The sequence below is a fragment of the Topomyia yanbarensis genome, chromosome 2 (assembly GCF_030247195.1).
Source record: "Topomyia yanbarensis strain Yona2022 chromosome 2, ASM3024719v1, whole genome shotgun sequence".
NCBI lineage: Eukaryota > Metazoa > Arthropoda > Insecta > Diptera > Culicidae > Topomyia > Topomyia yanbarensis.
Window position 1 is genome coordinate 33034528 of NC_080671.1, and position 18546 is coordinate 33053073.

At 36.8% G+C, this 18546-nt stretch overlaps 2 protein-coding genes across 4 annotated transcripts in view; both read left to right on the forward strand.

Moving 5' to 3' along the window:
- Nucleotides 1-16198, forward strand: part of LOC131682329 (clavesin-1-like) — a 31579-nt gene extending 15381 nt beyond the window's left edge. Inside the window, exons 2-4 of the mRNA XM_058963717.1 lie at nucleotides 15061-15365; nucleotides 15431-15581; nucleotides 15644-16198. Of these exons, the coding sequence (XP_058819700.1) occupies nucleotides 15061-15365; nucleotides 15431-15581; nucleotides 15644-15693 (506 nt within the window). The 3' untranslated portion in view covers nucleotides 15694-16198. The remainder of the gene's footprint in view (nucleotides 1-15060; nucleotides 15366-15430; nucleotides 15582-15643) is intronic.
- A 219-nt stretch (nucleotides 16199-16417) lies between these two features.
- LOC131682331 (retinaldehyde-binding protein 1-like) lies at nucleotides 16418-18141 on the forward strand. 3 transcript variants are annotated; one of them, XM_058963720.1, is made up of 7 exons: nucleotides 16418-16442; nucleotides 16704-16885; nucleotides 17059-17153; nucleotides 17214-17367; nucleotides 17440-17744; nucleotides 17818-17968; nucleotides 18027-18141. In XM_058963720.1, the coding sequence occupies exons 2-7, from the start codon at nucleotides 16705-16707 to the stop codon at nucleotides 18062-18064; spliced, it is 924 nt and encodes a 307-aa protein (XP_058819703.1). In that variant the 5' UTR covers nucleotides 16418-16442; nucleotide 16704; the 3' UTR covers nucleotides 18065-18141. The 3 variants fall into 3 exon arrangements, with proteins under 3 accessions (XP_058819703.1, XP_058819704.1, XP_058819702.1); XM_058963721.1 differs by lacking the exon at nucleotides 16418-16442 and adding an exon at nucleotides 16513-16569; XM_058963719.1 differs by lacking the exon at nucleotides 16418-16442 and having other exon boundaries at nucleotides 16520-16885.
- Nucleotides 18142-18546: the final 405 nt, after the last annotated feature.

Genomic DNA, 18546 nt, shown 5'->3' on the forward strand with positions numbered 1-18546 from the left:
CTTATTTTTTCCCTATTGTCAAGATCCTTAGGTAGCAGTAAAAAATATAAAAGAGTTGCATTTGATAAATTTTGATTTTTTTAAATGCATTTCTTTTTAAGGATTAACTGTACTGCTTGCATTGCATGTTCACACGTCACAAAATCAGTCCCACTATTGCTAACTTTGCTTACAAATTTTAAAATATAAAGATATATGTTTGGGGTGGGTTTTTTTATGGCGTGATTAACATTAACAGTAGGTACCAAAGCATAATAAATATTAGGAATTTTGTATTTTTCTTCAGCTGATCGCCACTTGGTCAAGTCTCCCCATAAAATCTTGGTCAAGTCTCCCCAACATTAGTTATTGCGTTTAATGTCATGCAAATTCTAGTAATAACTATTCCAATGTTCCAGTTTATGTAAAATCATTTCACTGCTTCACAAGGATTAAGATGGTATATTAGTCCTTTAATAGTAATTAGTAGTTGAGTAGATATGTCCATACAAAGTTTGATAAAAAATTACATCATTTAATGCAAATTTATTAATCACGTAATATTTTCTGCAAGGAAAGGATTTTTTACTCCAAACTTTCAAAATTACCTTAAGGGATCGAAACAAGTATAAAAATATTTTTGAAAAAAAATTAAGAATCGAATAGAAGACGCAATAGCCGAAAATAAAATTTTGCGCTTGGTCAAGTCTCACCATGTTCCCCTACTCCACAATGTGCAACCATAACGAAGCAGACTGGTGTTAATAATTTCTGGAATACGCTTGGGTATTGGCTTTCGCAGTCAAACAACTTATTTTTTGATAGTCCGACGTTTCGGCCGTTTTTGGTGGCCTTTTTCAAGGAAAACTATAATGAATCTGTATTTAGATATTTGGTTTTAGATTTCTAGTGTTTCATGTGAACTCACTTATCTATCTGTCGCTATTGTCATGGATATTTCAGATCCCTTTCAAAAAACTACAGTGATATGGTGAGCGCAAAGTGTCCAGCGGGGATCTTCGGGAATAGTGAGCTTTAGCTGAACTGTGCGTTAGTGCATATGGATTTGAGGAGCTTTCGAATTAATGATTTACCGTGTTGGGTGTGTTGATTATATGACACATCACCAGCACTGGTAATGTTTATGAGCGGTAGGTTCGATCGATGAATTCAGTTGCGGTTAAACAAAAATCGTGTTGGTGTTGGATGCTGTGCAGAATGAGAGCTGTTTTTTTTCTCCAAATTCTATCATTTCGGCATCTGTATTGGTTGTTCCAGCTTCGATGATTTTTTTTAAATTTTTTGGTGCTGGTTCGGTGTCCGCTAAATCGTGTTTTTAATTAATTCTTTGTCATACCACACGCACACGGGATGCTGTAGATGATGTTGCAATGTAGTGAGGGATCAACGGGATCTTTGATGTTGTTTAGTGTCATTGAGACGGTTCTGATTGTTTTTTGGGGCAGTTATGACGTTGGGATAGTCTGGTTTCAAGCATCGAACGAGTGTGTTGGTCAATATCGGGATGTATGGTAGAGATCGGTACGTTATTTCGTTTATTTTGGCTTTTTAATTAGGATATTGTATGCTCTCGGATGGTGATTCTGGAACAGTTTTTCGGCTGATTTGATTGCATCGGTGAATTTTGCTAAGCAATCTATTGATGAGTGAAGTTAAATAGTCGTTCTGGCGTAGATGCTGGAAAATGACTTTTTTCTGTTCAGCTAACGTTTGGTTGGTGGTGAGGAGTGTGACTTGATTTATGACGTTGGAAGCTACGTTGATTTTGATGTGCAAGCGCGCGAATCGTCTCGAAATTTGTTTCTTTTTGTACGCATTTGGTTCTGTCGAAAATTCTTTGAAAAATTGTCTCTTTTTTGCATGAATTGTTGTAGATTTTTGAAATATATTCCGACGGACGCTTTGTGCATTCTTTTATTGTGTACCGGTTCGGGGAGGAGTAGAAAAAGAACTGGTAATAATAACAGTATCCCTATTCAACAAATTGGTGTTTCGAAGACAGCCATTAACATGCTCACTATTCGATATAAGAAGTGTTCAATACCTTAGTTGTAACATAAAGTTTGTTTGAAATTGCTTTCAAAACGACACAAAAGATTACTCGAATCTATCAATATGATCGGTAAAATTTGTTTCAATATCAGGTATATAAAAGACGCCGAGTGCACGTTGCTGCGACCACTAATATCCCTTGTCCAAAAACTGAGGGTTTGAATTTAGCTAGGAGAACTGCTGATATGAGTCACCATACTAGAATATATATAAAAAAATAACGCTACCAAATGTCCGAGGCTCTTCAAATATCCTCAAACGCACGCAAATTTGCCGTGACTCATTTATTCACACCTAGGGGAAAGCCAGGGTTGATATGTGTAAACACTTTCAAAAGGGCATTTTCAATTTTTTTTTGGGATTTCATGACGTTTGTCTTCAAGCTGGTTCATTTTTTAGATAAGGCGGATGCACTAAAGAGCAACATTACTTGTCTTGTGTTAATCTAAAACTGACCAGGCAAAATGAAGCATACAAAATCCGAGCAAAAAGTGCCAAGTCTTCGTAAGGCTTGAAGAAGTCACTTTTAGGCACTTCCGTGTGAATTTGTCAATATACAGACTCATATGTGACGTAGAAATAAATATTTTTCCACATCCTCCGATCGCATACCAATGGTTGGTTAGTTTGATTGCTGTAGTTAAAAATAAATTGAAACTTAAATCGAAATGTTGAATTGACGTTTTAATTGGTTCAATACTCAATAGTCATGCAGGGCCTCGTTTCCTGCCGCTCTGATGCCCTATAAACATCTAGATCAGCTGGGATACGGTGCAATGTGCGGTTCCAAGCAGTTACAGATCTATAGTTATCCCCACGCTGAAAAGTTACGAACAATTTTTTTTTTTGAAAATTAGTCTATTGAATAGTTTTATATTCATCCTAAGCGCGGCACAGTGGCTCAAAACAGCGTTTTGAGGTACTTAATTCATTGGAGTCAAAACTGTCCGTATTATCGCTTTCTCATATTCTACAATGTTTGTGTATGTAAAAAGCGCCATCTTCTGGCAATATTATTTTTTTTTAAATTGATCATAGTAGGCTACAGAAAATTTAACTTTTGAACCGAAAGAGATAGCGCTTGGCTGTCTTCGACAAAGTTGTAGAGGAGAGTATTCTTATAAATTTTGCAGAAGACATGTTGTCTCTGTCACTCATAGTAATCGAGTTATGAGAAGTTCTCTATGGTGAACTTTTTTTTCCTATTTTTACTTATAACTTTTGTATTTCTGATTTTTCGCATTAATAATATTCTAAGGTATTTTTTATCATCACAAAACACACAACTTTTCCGAAGAAACCAGATAGCTGTGAATGCTGTGTAAAAACTTATAGCTGATTTTGATTTAATTTTGGCCTGTTTTCGAGCCCGTGTAACTTCACTATCGGCAAAAATTGTAATTATACCATCAATTATTCTGATAGAACTAGGTTTCACCTACTAAACGAAGGTAAAATTGTTTGTCCATAATTACCCGTTCAAAAGTTATACACTTTTGAAAACTTTATGTCTGGCCGTTTTGAAGTCGAGCGTATGGCTCACTGAACGAGTAGGCGCTGGTGTTCAAAGACGCTTTCGCTTGATTTCCTGAGTGACGCGCACTCTGTGTACTAGCGCGTCTGCCGGAAGTTTAACACTGATTTTGAATGATTTTCCAACGGGTGATATACAGTTTCATCTCGGTCCAGATTATCGTATGAATGTTAGCTTCAGGGCAAAAAGATGATGCATAAAATTGCTGCCTTCACCACAGTCTGAAATATTTGAAAATATCCAGCAGGTTAAGGCAGCAATTATATGGAAAATGTGTATCTTTTACTTCTTTATCCATATCCTGAAACTAAAATTCATGCGGTAAATCGGACCGAGATGAAATTGTATATCACCCGTTGGAAAATCATTCAAAATCAGTGTTAAACTTCCGGCAGACGCGCTAGTACACAGAGTGCGCGTCACTCAGGAAATCAAGCGAAAGCGTCTTTGAACACCAGCGCCTACTCGTTCAGTGAGCCATACGCTCGACTTCAAAACTGCCAGACATAAAGTTTTCAAAAGTATATAACTTTTGAACGGGTGATTATGGACAAACAATTTTACCTTCGTTTTGTAGGTGAAACCCTGTCCTATTATAATAATTGCTAGCATAATTACAATTTTTGCCGATAGTGAAGTTACACGGGTTCGAAAACAGGCCAAAATTAAATCAAAACCAGCTATAAGTCTTTACACAGCATTCACAGCTATCTGGTCTCTTCGGAAAAGTTGTGTGTTTTGTGATGATAAAAAATACCTTAGTACATTGATAATGCGAAAAATCAGAAATAAAAAAGTTATAAGTAAAAATAGGAAATAAAGCAGTTCACCATAGAGAACTTCTCATAACTCGATTACTATGAGTGACAGAGACAGCATGTCTTCTGCAAAATTTACAAAAATACTCTCCTCTACAACTTTGTCGAAGACAGCCAAGCGCTATCTCTTTCGGTTCAAAAGTTAAATTTTCTGTAGCCTACTATGATCAATTTTAATAAAAAGTAATATTGCCAAAAGATGGCGCTTTTTACATACACACACACCGTAGAATATGTTAAATCGCTAATATGGACAGTTTTGACTCCAATGAATTAAGTACCTCAAAACGCTGTTTTGAGCCACTGTGCGCGGGGCCCCTGGCCCTGGCCCAATGTACGCACGCGTAAAGACGGTACTGTTTGACATTTCTTATTTCCATAAATAGTTTCATGTTTTCTACATATATTTATAAGAACATTTAGATGTTAGAGTTTAAAGGTAATTCCATTTATATACAAAATAAAAAGAAGAGGGCCTAAGTGGGAGCCCTGGGATACGCCAGAGGTTACACGAATTGGTTCAGAGAATATATTCTTAAAGGGAACTGTTTGTTCACGTTTCGTTAAATATGATTTCTTTGAGATCTTTTTGCAGTTTGAAAAGTAATAAAAGTATGTCAATACGGTTGAATGCTTTACTGAAGTCCGTGTAGAGCGTTTCTACATGGTTGCCATTGTCCATTGCATTTACAGTAGGGGAACATGAGGAGACTTGACCAGGTTTTCAGCTAAAACTGCATGAATCTCTAAAAAAGCCTTCAATCCCCCAAAAATCATTCAGATATAATGCGCAAAGTTATTGCGCGTCTTCATGATTTTTTGCAGAATTTTTAATTTAATTTTTGAAAAGTTACAAAAGTTTTTCTGTGATCGTTTTTTCTGGTCAAGTCTCCCCATTGCGGGGAGACTTGACCAAGGCGTGGGGAGACTTGACCAAGAGAATTTTGAAAAATCATAACAAAAAATAATGACATAAAACATACTGTACTTATTTTTTCCCTATTGTCAAGATCCTTAGGTAGCAGTAAAAAATATAAAAGAGTTGCATTTGATAAATTTTGATTTTTTTAAATGCATTTCTTTTTAAGGATTAACTGTACTGCTTGCATTGCATGTTCACACGTCACAAAATCAGTCCCACTATTGCTAACTTTGCTTACAAATTTTAAAATATAAAGATATATGTTTGGGGTGGGTTTTTTTATGGCGTGATTAACATTAACAGTAGGTACCAAAGCATAATAAATATTAGGAATTTTGTATTTTTCTTCAGCTGATCGCCACTTGGTCAAGTCTCCCCATAAAATCTTGGTCAAGTCTCCCCAACATTAGTTATTGCGTTTAATGTCATGCAAATTCTAGTAATAACTATTCCAATGTTCCAGTTTATGTAAAATCATTTCACTGCTTCACAAGGATTAAGATGGTATATTAGTCCTTTAATAGTAATTAGTAGTTGAGTAGATATGTCCATACAAAGTTTGATAAAAAATTACATCATTTAATGCAAATTTATTAATCACGTAATATTTTCTGCAAGGAAAGGATTTTTTACTCCAAACTTTCAAAATTACCTTAAGGGATCGAAACAAGTATAAAAATATTTTTGAAAAAAAATTAAGAATCGAATAGAAGACGCAATAGCCGAAAATAAAATTTTGCGCTTGGTCAAGTCTCACCATGTTCCCCTACTCCACAATGTGCAACCATAACGAAGCAGACTGGTGTTAATAATTTCTGGAATACGCTTGGGTATTGGCTTTCGCAGTCAAACAACTTATTTTTTGATAGTCCGACGTTTCGGCCGTTTTTGGTGGCCTTTTTCAAGGAAAACTATAATGAATCTGTATTTAGATATTTGGTTTTAGATTTCTAGTGTTTCATGTGAACTCACTTATCTATCTGTCGCTATTGTCATGGATATTTCAGATCCCTTTCAAAAAACTACAGTGATATGGTGAGCGCAAAGTGTCCAGCGGGGATCTTCGGGAATAGTGAGCTTTAGCTGAACTGTGCGTTAGTGCATATGGATTTGAGGAGCTTTCGAATTAATGATTTACCGTGTTGGGTGTGTTGATTATATGACACATCACCAGCACTGGTAATGTTTATGAGCGGTAGGTTCGATCGATGAATTCAGTTGCGGTTAAACAAAAATCGTGTTGGTGTTGGATGCTGTGCAGAATGAGAGCTGTTTTTTTTCTCCAAATTCTATCATTTCGGCATCTGTATTGGTTGTTCCAGCTTCGATGATTTTTTTTAAATTTTTTGGTGCTGGTTCGGTGTCCGCTAAATCGTGTTTTTAATTAATTCTTTGTCATACCACACGCACACGGGATGCTGTAGATGATGTTGCAATGTAGTGAGGGATCAACGGGATCTTTGATGTTGTTTAGTGTCATTGAGACGGTTCTGATTGTTTTTTGGGGCAGTTATGACGTTGGGATAGTCTGGTTTCAAGCATCGAACGAGTGTGTTGGTCAATATCGGGATGTATGGTAGAGATCGGTACGTTATTTCGTTTATTTTGGCTTTTTAATTAGGATATTGTATGCTCTCGGATGGTGATTCTGGAACAGTTTTTCGGCTGATTTGATTGCATCGGTGAATTTTGCTAAGCAATCTATTGATGAGTGAAGTTAAATAGTCGTTCTGGCGTAGATGCTGGAAAATGACTTTTTTCTGTTCAGCTAACGTTTGGTTGGTGGTGAGGAGTGTGACTTGATTTATGACGTTGGAAGCTACGTTGATTTTGATGTGCAAGCGCGCGAATCGTCTCGAAATTTGTTTCTTTTTGTACGCATTTGGTTCTGTCGAAAATTCTTTGAAAAATTGTCTCTTTTTTGCATGAATTGTTGTAGATTTTTGAAATATATTCCGACGGACGCTTTGTGCATTCTTTTATTGTGTACCGGTTCGGGGAGGAGTAGAAAAAGAACTGGTAATAATAACAGTATCCCTATTCAACAAATTGGTGTTTCGAAGACAGCCATTAACATGCTCACTATTCGATATAAGAAGTGTTCAATACCTTAGTTGTAACATAAAGTTTGTTTGAAATTGCTTTCAAAACGACACAAAAGATTACTCGAATCTATCAATATGATCGGTAAAATTTGTTTCAATATCAGGTATATAAAAGACGCCGAGTGCACGTTGCTGCGACCACCAATATACCTTAGCATTCGCCTTTTGTCCAAAAACTGAGGGTTTGAATTTAGCTAGGAAAACTGATGATATATAAAAAAATTAACGTTATCAAATGTCCGCGGCTCTTCAAATATCCTCAAACACACGCACACTTGCCGTGACTCATTTATTCAAATCTAGAGGAAAGCCAGGGTTGATATGTGTAAACACTTTCAAAAGGGCATTTTCAACCTTTTTTTGGGATTTCATGATGTTTGTCTTCAAGATGAATTTTTTTTTTTTAGATAAGACGGATATACTAAAGAACAACATTATTTGTCTTGTGTCAATCTAAAACTGACCAGGCAAAATGAAGCATACAAAATCCCACCAAAAAGTGCGGAGTCTTCGTAAGGCCTAAAGAAGTCACTTTTAGGCACTTCCATGTGAATTTGTCAATTTTCAGACTCATATGTGAGAAATAAATATTTTAGTTAGTTTGATTGCTGTAGTTAAAAATAAATTGAAACTTAAATCGAAATGTTGAATTGACGTTTTAATTGGTTCAATACTCAATAGTCATGCAGTGCCTCGTTTCCTGCCGCTCTGATGCCCTATAAACATCTAGATCAGCTGGGATACGGTGCAATGTGCGGTTCCAAGCAGCTACAGATCTATAGATCTACCCCCACGCTGAAAAGTTACGAACAATTTTTTTTTGAAAATTAGTCTATTGAATGGTTTTATATTCATTCTAAGCGTGGGAACCCTGGCCCTGGCCCAGTGTACACAGAGAAAAAAATATGGCAAACACAACCACTTTTTAGGATGATTCAATCGAATTTCTGCGTTGAAATTTGCACAACCATAGTTTTGGTTAGCTTTAACAAACAGGGAACCTAGAAATAAACTGAAATATTAGGTTGCTATTCACGCTCATTAAAAATAACTCAAAAGTGAGTAGCCAGCCACTCAATTTCATAAAAAGTGCACGTAGTCAAAAGATGAGTTCTTCTATTTTACTAAATTTTGAGTTCGTGATAAAAATGTCAAATTTGAGTACTTTTTACTCAAAGGCCAAATACGGAAAATAACCATTTAGTATATCTAATAACATTAACAAATAAACTTATCACTGTTTAAAACTTCACTAACCTGAATCTTATGGTGTTATGGCGATGCCCAAAAATCTATTTCGAGATCTTTTCTCGCTGTGAACCGGAACCGCTTCTACGGGCAGGAGCAACCAAAAAATTGAAGGAATGTTATTTCAAAACATCAACAAACTTGTCGAAACTTACCTTTCAGATTCTGATTGTGTCCTCCCCGATTCTTGCCCTGCTAGATCAGTTTTTTAACATTGCGTAGTTGGCGTCCCACCATATGAACTTTAACAAAGTTTTTTTTCACCCAACAGATTGAAAATTTAGTTGTTACTCAAGAGTGGAGTTAGTTCAACTCAAATCGAAACTCATATTTTGACAGATCGCCCCAGTTTTTGAAATTGAGTATTAGCAACTCAAATTTTGAGTAGTTTTAAATGAGCGTGTTGCTTCCATTTTAAACATAAATTCAACAAATTTTTGTTTTGAACAACCATAATGTTGGTTGTTGATTTTTGTCAACTGACAACTCTTAGTAAATTCAATCAAACTATAGAACTTATTTCAAACAAAATTTGGGTTACGTGAACTGAGAATTTTTTTTGAAATAAACAACAGAAAGGTGAATGTAATCAACACTGTTTTTGGAGTCAAGAAGCAATTTAGTTGAAGTAAGGTAAAATAAACAGTTAAACGACAGCTGGATTCTTAAAATCGAAATGATTTTTTTTCTCATTTTTTATTTTCTAGGAAAATAGATTGTATTACTTTTAAGTTTTGTAATAATTACAAAGCCGTAAATATGTGGTCCCTTTTACATTATATAAATTGACTATTTTACTCTCAGCAGATTCAATGTTGCTTACTAGTGCAGCTCTAGTTTCTGAATCTATTTCGAAAGATTGCAAATGCTCGTTAAACTTAACCATCTGATATTTCGCGCAAAGCATCAATAAAACATTATCGTCATTGAAGAAAATTTCTATTATTTTGAAAATATTAATTGTATCATTCCATATTAAGCTAAATATCGATCCTCTTTTGTACAGCGATTCACATTTGGTTAATTTAACCAAAAACTTAATTGATCCTTTAGTAATATTGAATGAATCAGAATCAATATACTTAAGCTGTTCGGGCTGGAACTCGTTAAAATATATTTGGCTTCCGTCGTATGTAATTTTTGAGGTTGAAAAATTATTACTGATACAATCATAAGCAAATTTCAAAGCGGCTTTTATGGTAATCGATGAGCACATATTTATACGATTACTGTTTATTCTACAATATGCTTTCGATTCCTTATGTTTAGCCTCGAACATCATTGACCAATGTGTTCTTAAGAGCCCCTTCTTTTAAAATGGCGCTTGGATAGTGTATCATGTTGTGATACTTGGGCTTAAGAGTATCTAGAAATAGTTTTACATATTGATTATGATGGAACGTGATAAGTAATCTTAGCTCATTGATCAACACAAATGGAACTTCTCTCAGAAGTAAAATGTGAAGAATTTTTACTAAAGCACGTGCAAGCTTCCATACAACATCTGTTTCAGGCACCAGAGGACCAATAATTAATGGAAGAAATGTTATCAATGTCTTCGATTCGTTGGCAGTGCATTTGATTATTTTCATTTTAACATGGTACTCTTGAATATCATGTATTATATTTGAATGTTGACTACCGTAAATAAAACTATTTTTGTTCTCGTTAAAATCGTTAAGGCAAAATATTGTTTCGTATAAATAAAATAAAACAGCATATGCTGAAGATCATAGATTCCAACTCCTTCAAAAATATCGTACATTATATCGAATACAAAGTTATAAACTACATGCAATGACGGAATCTTATTGAAAACGCTAGCAGCTTTGATGCCTGTTTCTGAAACAATCTTCAAATGAGCATCACGCTCGTAGCCAACAGTTGTGCGAAAAGCTTCTGGGTGTTCTTCAATATCTGTCTCAGTCTGAATACGTTTCCTTTTACATAGCCTACAGAAAAACGTCGCCCTGAAACTTTCAACTTAATCTAGGATTCCATTTACACCTAAATTATCTCCAAGTATAAAACCCAGAACAAAAAACACTTTTTTCTCTTCTCCTTCAATTTGGACCGTAATGCCTTCTTCCTCTAAATCAATTAAAAGATCTATCAATTTGGGCAGGGTTTTATCGCTACTGAAACGTTTTCTATCTTTGCTCGAGATAAATCCTACGGTTAAAATATTACTTAATTTTCCTTGCAAATAAGCTGGCAGGCGAGGTATATTCAGGTAGATCGAACAAATAGAGGTTGACTTGGAATGACAAGATGATGTGTCGCTGGTGTTGAAGTCGTCGAAATAGATATTGATGGGAATTACGGTTTTGCAGCACATTTTTGCCGTTCTTTCCTGCCAGATAGAACCATCGATTATTGTGCGGATCACTCCATCATTTGATAGCTTTAAACTATTGATAATCATACTAAAAACTCCGTTGGCTTCCAGATATGTTCGTAGTATGAATTTAACAGGCATAAGTACTCCTTGTATTTTTTCCAAATCCTAAAAACAGTAGGAAATAGTTTAACTGATTTTAGTAAAGTAATGAAAAAGTGAATTAATTACCGGTTTCTGACATAGATCAGCATACGGTGTAAGTGGCTGTTCATTTATGGTGAAAAATATCGGATCTTCATATAATCCGTCCTTTTTCAGTTAACGTATAGCTATAGAGCATCGAGTCAAGTAGATTCTTACACTCAAGCGTCATAGATCCAGCCGTTTGTAAGTCATTAACGACGGCACTTAGCGGCTCGATAACATGCTGTATAATATCTTTATTTATATCAAATGCTACTTTCCTTGCCATTCCATTTTCACTCAACCATTTTAACGTCATTCTCAAAGGCACTCTATGTACATCTACAATACCCAGTTTCTTGGAATCAATACCATAACAGAGCTGATTACCGACTTCGATTGCTATTTGTTCATTTTCTCCAGAATCAGTTTGATTGTCACATTCAATTTTGTCTTGGGTACACGCTACAGATAATTTTCGTTCAGAATAGTTAATTAGATCCTCGGTAGGTTGTTCGTTTGATATAGTTTTTTCTCTACACGAAATCACATGCTTTCGTAGACTTGTAATCGATGTTAGTACACGACCGCAGTTTTGAATGCACATGTAACCATTCAAAGGATCATGCATCCGTTGGACATGGCGAAAATATTGCTCATTGGAAAAACCTTCCAATCGACAACCGAACAATGGTCAATGAAGCATTTTTAACATTTGGCTTTGATCACACTACTGATCGAAAGTATTTTCGCTCTACAAGCGGGCTCAAGTTGGAATTCGTAAATAATGTAATTAAGTAAATTCCAAGATCCTGCACATTCCGGAGCAAACGACAGATTGTATGCCTTATAGAGTTTGTAGCAGATATCCAAAGCATTCAGGAAGGTGGGGAGTTGGTAGTATGTGTCTCCAAACGATACAATGAAAAAGTTTAACAAAGTTAGTTCCAGTCCGACGATGATCACCAATGGACAGTGAATCATACCCCTAGTCTGAGCACGTGAGTTTTGAAAGGTTTGAACTTTTGACTGTAGATCCGTTGTGTTCTTCACCCAGAATAGGAAGCTATTACGGTTTTCAATGTAGCTGGGTTTCCATTTTGATTTAGCCGAAAGAGTTAGCACAGAGCATGGTAGAATATAAGGTAACAGCAACGAGTATGCAGCATCCCGGCAGTCTGAAAACAAAAAGATGCATGGTTTTAGTAGAATTTATTGATTTTGAACGATAATGTTTACCTTCAGTTAGATCACTTTCCAGTAACCTAATGATCACTTTTCCAGATTTATCGGTGACATTCGCCAACAAAATGGGCTTTACTTTTACGATGAAATCATTCCGCTTTTGGAATAGTGCAGACTGTTTTATTGGGAACTTTGCGTTAAAATCGATTTGCGCTAGTTGATATCCGTCTGCTTTTCGAAGAGTCGGAAATAACTCTAAGATCAATTCACAAGACCGTTTCTCAAGTTTAGATATTTCGTAAATACGTAGCTGACTCGTTGACTCCCATTTCCGCATCACACCGGACCATTCATCTTCATTATGTCTAATCCACGTCTTCGATTGTTGGTATTCAATCCCTATGTAAAGAAATGGTTGATATGGAACAGGACAGGCTCCCTGGTAAAAACGAATGGCAGTCTACCACGCAGCAAATTATATTTGCTAATCCGAAATTGACTTAACAGAGAAACTCGCCCCAAAGGAAATGTGCAAGCTGGTCTCAAGTAATTTTATGTGTCGAACGATCATGCAATGAATTTATTGACTTCCATAACGGGTGTGCGATAGGCTCTAGCCTTAAACATAACCTAATAGAAGTCTTGCCGCCTCAAGAAGCGCCAATACATTTTGTTCTTATCTTAAGAAATTGTAGCTCTATATCTGCGTTTCGCAAAAAATCCGTGATGGCCAAGATCAACACTTCCAAAATCAACACAGCTTAATTAGTTTTTATCACTCAACGCTTTTATCGTAACGCGAAATATTCTATGACGGACACAGCCAAGAGAAGCAACACCAGTGATGACAGCAACAAAAACAAACTAAAAAAATACTTTGTTTTGAATTAAGTTTCAGGTTGGTATTCATCCAACCAAAAAATTTGGTTGTTTATATTTCATATTTCATATTTCATTGATTTTTCAAAATAAGAAAAACAATGTATTGATATTCATGTGTGTTTTATACCAATTTATGCTTATCAACAAAATAATCGCTCAAAACACAAAGATGTACTTTACGTAGCATTTCCTTGTTCAACAGAGAACATGTTTTGCTCTCAAAGTGCTCAAATAAATCTCTCGACACGTTTGATTTCGAATATGTTGCAGATTGCAAATACCTTTTATTGTGTTGTTTCTCGCAGAATTCCTAGATAAAGCACATTTCCGCATAATTTGGTTATCTTTTTGATGATATATGCAGCATCCTTGGGTATCCCTGATGTGATATAACAGCTTGTTTCTGCATCGTAGCCTGAAAAGTGTCCATTTTGTTTTTTTTTCTATGAATTCAGAAATTTTTTGTAGGATTAATAATAATACATTTTTTCCATTAGGCGAAATGATGACTAATCATCTGACCTACTTTGCCCAAGTTCATAGAAACCATTAATTTTTGCAAACTAGCACTTAGTTTGTACGGCTTGATGACTTGCTAAAAATAATTACCGGACATAACAATAAAATAAGATATATCCGAGATCAACCAATTCCGCATGTGCCGGTTAATGAATTTACACGTGTTCGTCCACTTTATAGTTGCTACAGAATGAAATAATTTTGCCCTTGCGAACTGTCACAAATCAGTATGTCTCGTCTGACTTAATTGAAAATTAATTAATTTCCGCTGACGCATTGGAAGACGTCGGGTTAAACAGCACACATTGAGAAAAAAACAGAACACTTTGGTTTGAGGGGGTAAACAATCGGAACAAAGTTTGTGTACTCACTTATATAATCAGGTTATGCCGTGAAGTTAAGTGCTGTATCCGCTGTATAACGAACAAGTAGGTTTCGAGATAACAAATAACTTTATGAACGATGTCAAAGAAATGATACAAAATTATTATTGTTAAAAAAAATAAAATTTACGTAGGTGCACATTAGAGATCAATCAAACGCTCTTTAACTTAAATGCATAAATTAAACTGAATAAATATCTGAGTTACTTGTTAATTATTAGCATGACTGGCTCATCTACCCTATTTTAAAAGTTACTTGAAGGTTTCGAAAGATGCTTCAATGTTTTAAAAATGCTTGACGATTTATATAGATACTTAAGGTTTTAAAAAATGCTTAGAGGTTTTAGAAAGCCTGGAAGTTTTTAAAAATGCTTAAACGGGTGAAAGACACACAATATCTACAATTTCATCATCGCGAAGCCAGGAATTTTGAAGCTTCCGAATCAAACCTTCTGTCAGGTCATTAGCTTTCAATCGAAATTGTCGGCGAGATTGATTCCACATTTAAAACTAAAGCAAATAAATGAAGTCCAGAAGCCGAGCACAATCAACAATTCAATTTTAAATGGATCGTCAAATATCTTTTATGTAAGTCAAGCTAAAGAAATTTTGAAACCACAGCTCCGTATATTTGTTTATCATTAGTAAATCAGCAAAAAATCTAACTTCCAGTCCTCGGCAGGTTTCTTCTCGAGTCAAGAATGCTGCACGACAAAGACTCCAAAAGAATCTGATTTGTTTACTAGGCAAATCGGGACCAAACCTGTTTCTCTTTTGTCAATAATTTCAACATACGACGTGGCGTTTGTTGAAGGTTACATTTTTTTGCTAATTTGGCATGCAATAAACAATTTACCTATTGACATTTATGTTTTCTGTTCTCCACAGAAAAATGGAACACCTCAAAGGTTTCGATAATCGAACTGATCGCGGCCATCCGGCTATGCGTGGAGGTGGCCCTTCTGGATCCGGAAACGCAACTGCACGGCATGAAGGTCATCTTCGACACCGACGGCCTGTCGATGGCACAAATCGCCCAGAACAGCCCCAAACACGCTCGGATGATCCTGGACTGGGTCCAGAAGGCCAGCCCCTTCCGGATGCAAGGCATCCACGTGGTCAACAATTCGATGATTTTTAACATTCTGTTCGCCATTTTTAAACCATTCATCTCGAAAGAGCTGCGTGAAAAGGTTAGTCACTATATTTCAAATTAGTGACAGCATTATAATTGATGTTTGTTTTTTTTCTTTTAAAGATATTTTTCCACAACAAAGACTGGAATTCTCTAACGAAGCTGATCAATCCGGCCTGTCTGAGGCCCAAGTATGGCGGAACGCTAGCGGCTCCCGAGTATGAAGGTCGCCTACTAGGAGATTACCTGCAGCTCTATGATAAATATTTTGATGGTAAGTCGCCGCCTACCATTGAATCCAGCTGCATCGTTATATGTATGTTTATTCTTTCGTAGCTCTCGACGCGTACGGTTACGAAGAATGCACCAAGCGGAGGTCAAAGTAAGCGCTGGAAAGAAAAAAAACTCTGCACCGACGAGCAGTGACCTTTTCGTTGATGTGCTGTGCAACTACGCCTACTTAGCCAACAACCCTTCTTCAGCAAACGAGATGTCACGTCGTTCTACGTCGGACGGACAAGAACGGTGCCGACACACTAGCATTCATTCATTTTAAACATATTCAATTTCCACGGTCGGAAACGACATGTCAATGTGATGAAGGTGATTCAAAATAAAAATCAAAACTAGTTTTTAACGTGTATACAACGCAAAGTTCGCTTAGATCTAGCACTAACGTCAGCGCGGAAAAAAAGAATCGCCTACTATTTGTGATTGGTGAATGTTGCAAAATGTGCGCATTTGCGAGTGGCATAAGTAGTATGACTTGAGGCAGAAGACCAAGACGATAGGGCGAACGTGCACCTGTGGAATGCGATAAAATTTATGACCTCTGCCGAGGTTGGACCGCCGGTCCAAACAATGATCCACGTATGAGCTAAATAGTCTTGCAGACAGGCTGACGAATTGCTGTGTCGTCATGCATGGTAAAACTGTTCTGATGCTGTTTGAATTCATAATCAGTGAATTCGCATCTAGCCTCAGTCTAAAAGTAGGTAGATAGGAACACGTTTTCAAAATCGACCGATCGACGAGTTTGGATTGGCGATCGTGTTGCTCGCATCTTGCAAGCGCCTACAAGTAGGCAGCTCGGTTCAGTGTGCTCTTCACTATTCCGGAGTTATGTTTTATTCGGGTACTGATGAACTCATAAATATGCTCTTTCTCTTTACACTTTTTTCCGATGTGCTTCTTTCAACGATCCTCGGACAAGATCTCGTTCCATTTTGCTTTGGTTACCTTTCATACACTTCATTCTCGTGGTATGTTTGCAAACTATTCCCACCGAAAAAGAACGCTCCAGCTGGCCAGTGTCTCGAAGTGGTTCAGCCGGTCGAGAAGGTCAATTTCGAGCGTTTGTCTGATTCCGACCCTTAATTCAAATTCAATCGCACAGAATGGCCCTCCGTTTCGACGACGACAAAATGCCTTACATCGACCTGGGCTCGGGTCTTCGAATTGAATTGGATTTTGCTGAGTATAGCGATAAAATGTCACTCGAGAAAGCCAGTGAAGAATTGCGCGAAACTGCCGATGTTGTTGAAAGTAGTTTAAGGGAGTTGAGAGAACTGCTGAAAGGTGAGTATGATCGATCAGATTTATGCTGTACGTGATTTGACTACCTGTGTGATATTATACTATGTAGCCAAAAGATTGAGCAATAGTTGATAGTGTTGGTGAGCTATATTGTTTTGAACCAGGTGATATTGATAGTGATATTATTGGAAATTTTTTTTTCTGTCCTTTTCTAGATGAGAAAAATCTGAATATTCCAATAAATGATGACACTTTCCTGATAAGATTCCTACGACCCCGTAAATACTACGCTGAAAGCGCATACGAACTGGTATGTATTAAAATTTTACAATAAAACCGATTTCATTAACTCTATTATTCCTCCGCACAGATCAAAGGCTACTACAAAATGAAAGCGAAAAAAGATTTCATCCTGGACAACATTTCCGCCAAAGCCATCACCGTGGCTCTCGAAGAACGCGTAATTCAGCTATATCCAAAGCGAGACCAACACGGGCGAAGAATCGTTTACATGGAAACGGGAGGTATCTCCTCACATCGCAATCTCTAAATTTGAAAACTCACAACCCTAACCGTACACACATCCTCCATTTCAGCCAGCTGGAACTGTTCCAAGGTACCGTTCCCGGAGCTAATTCGAGCGCAGCATGCTTTGCTCACCCTGCTCTCGCTGGAACCGAGCACCCAGCTGAACGGTCTAGTTGTCATTGCGAACTTTGACAAGCTAAGCTTTTCCCATCTCGGCCAGTTTGCGCCAAAGTTTATGAAAAATGTGCTCGACTGTGGGCAACAGTACACTCCGTTGCGAATTAAGTCGATTCATCTGATCAACAATGCAAAACTGTTCAACATGCTGTTCAAGATCTGTAAACCTTTTCTCGGGCAGAAGTGGGGCCAGCGGGTAAGTGTGAATTTGAATTGCTAATAATTGAAGATGTACGAGTGGTGATGGATTTTTGTTTTTTTGATTGTAGATTCATTTTCACGGATCAAACATGGGATCTCTGCATAAGGAGATTGATCCGGACAGTTTGCCTGTGAAGCTCGGTGGAAACTGCGATCTGCCGGAGTACGACGGAAAGGTGCTGGTAGAGTTTATGGAACAATTTCAGGAGAAGTTTGACGGTAATTTGTGAAATTTTACAACTAAAGATTTAATTCTAATGTTTTATTCAATTTGTAGAACTTAACTCATACGGATATGTGGATCAATGCAAATGAAGAAATTATTCCTTGGCGCGTTTCTTGCTTTTTTTCTGTGAGCAATATTGATCGTTACAACAGCATCTCACTGTCGCATGAAATTACCTAGAATACTTTGTATTCATAAAGATTAGCTCTTCTAAAATACGATTAGCAAATGATTACTTAATTGATGAAAAATTTCCCACTTTCACTGAATTCTTTACGAATACCGCATATACTGGAATTTACCCCCCCCCCCCCCATCCTCCCGAGCTATAGACTGTTTTTCCATTTCTCTTTTAAATACCAAACCTTTTTATTTCGTTTATTTGACACGGCACATAGCGGTAGCTTAACGGAGCCGTGGATCTTTTATGTGTTTACAATATGTAAAAAATAAAAACAAATATTATTGATTGTCCGTTGGACCTCGTGCGCGCAACTTTTTATTGCGAGCGGAGACCTTCTTTCGCAGCTCGCCTGCTGCGTCATGGGGACCATTTAATTCTCTCCTGGCC

Bases quoted from the DNA above. Each gene is read 5' to 3' on its own strand.
- LOC131682331 (XM_058963720.1), top strand. From the start codon at position 16,705: ATGGCCCTCCGTTTCGACGACGACAAAATGCCTTACATCGACCTGGGC. The intron at 17,368-17,439 runs GTATCTCCTCAC...CCTCCATTTCAG, and splicing joins CGTTTACATGGAAACGGGAG to CCAGCTGGAACTGTTCCAAG. The intron at 17,745-17,817 runs GTAAGTGTGAAT...TTTTGATTGTAG, and splicing joins GGCAGAAGTGGGGCCAGCGG to ATTCATTTTCACGGATCAAA.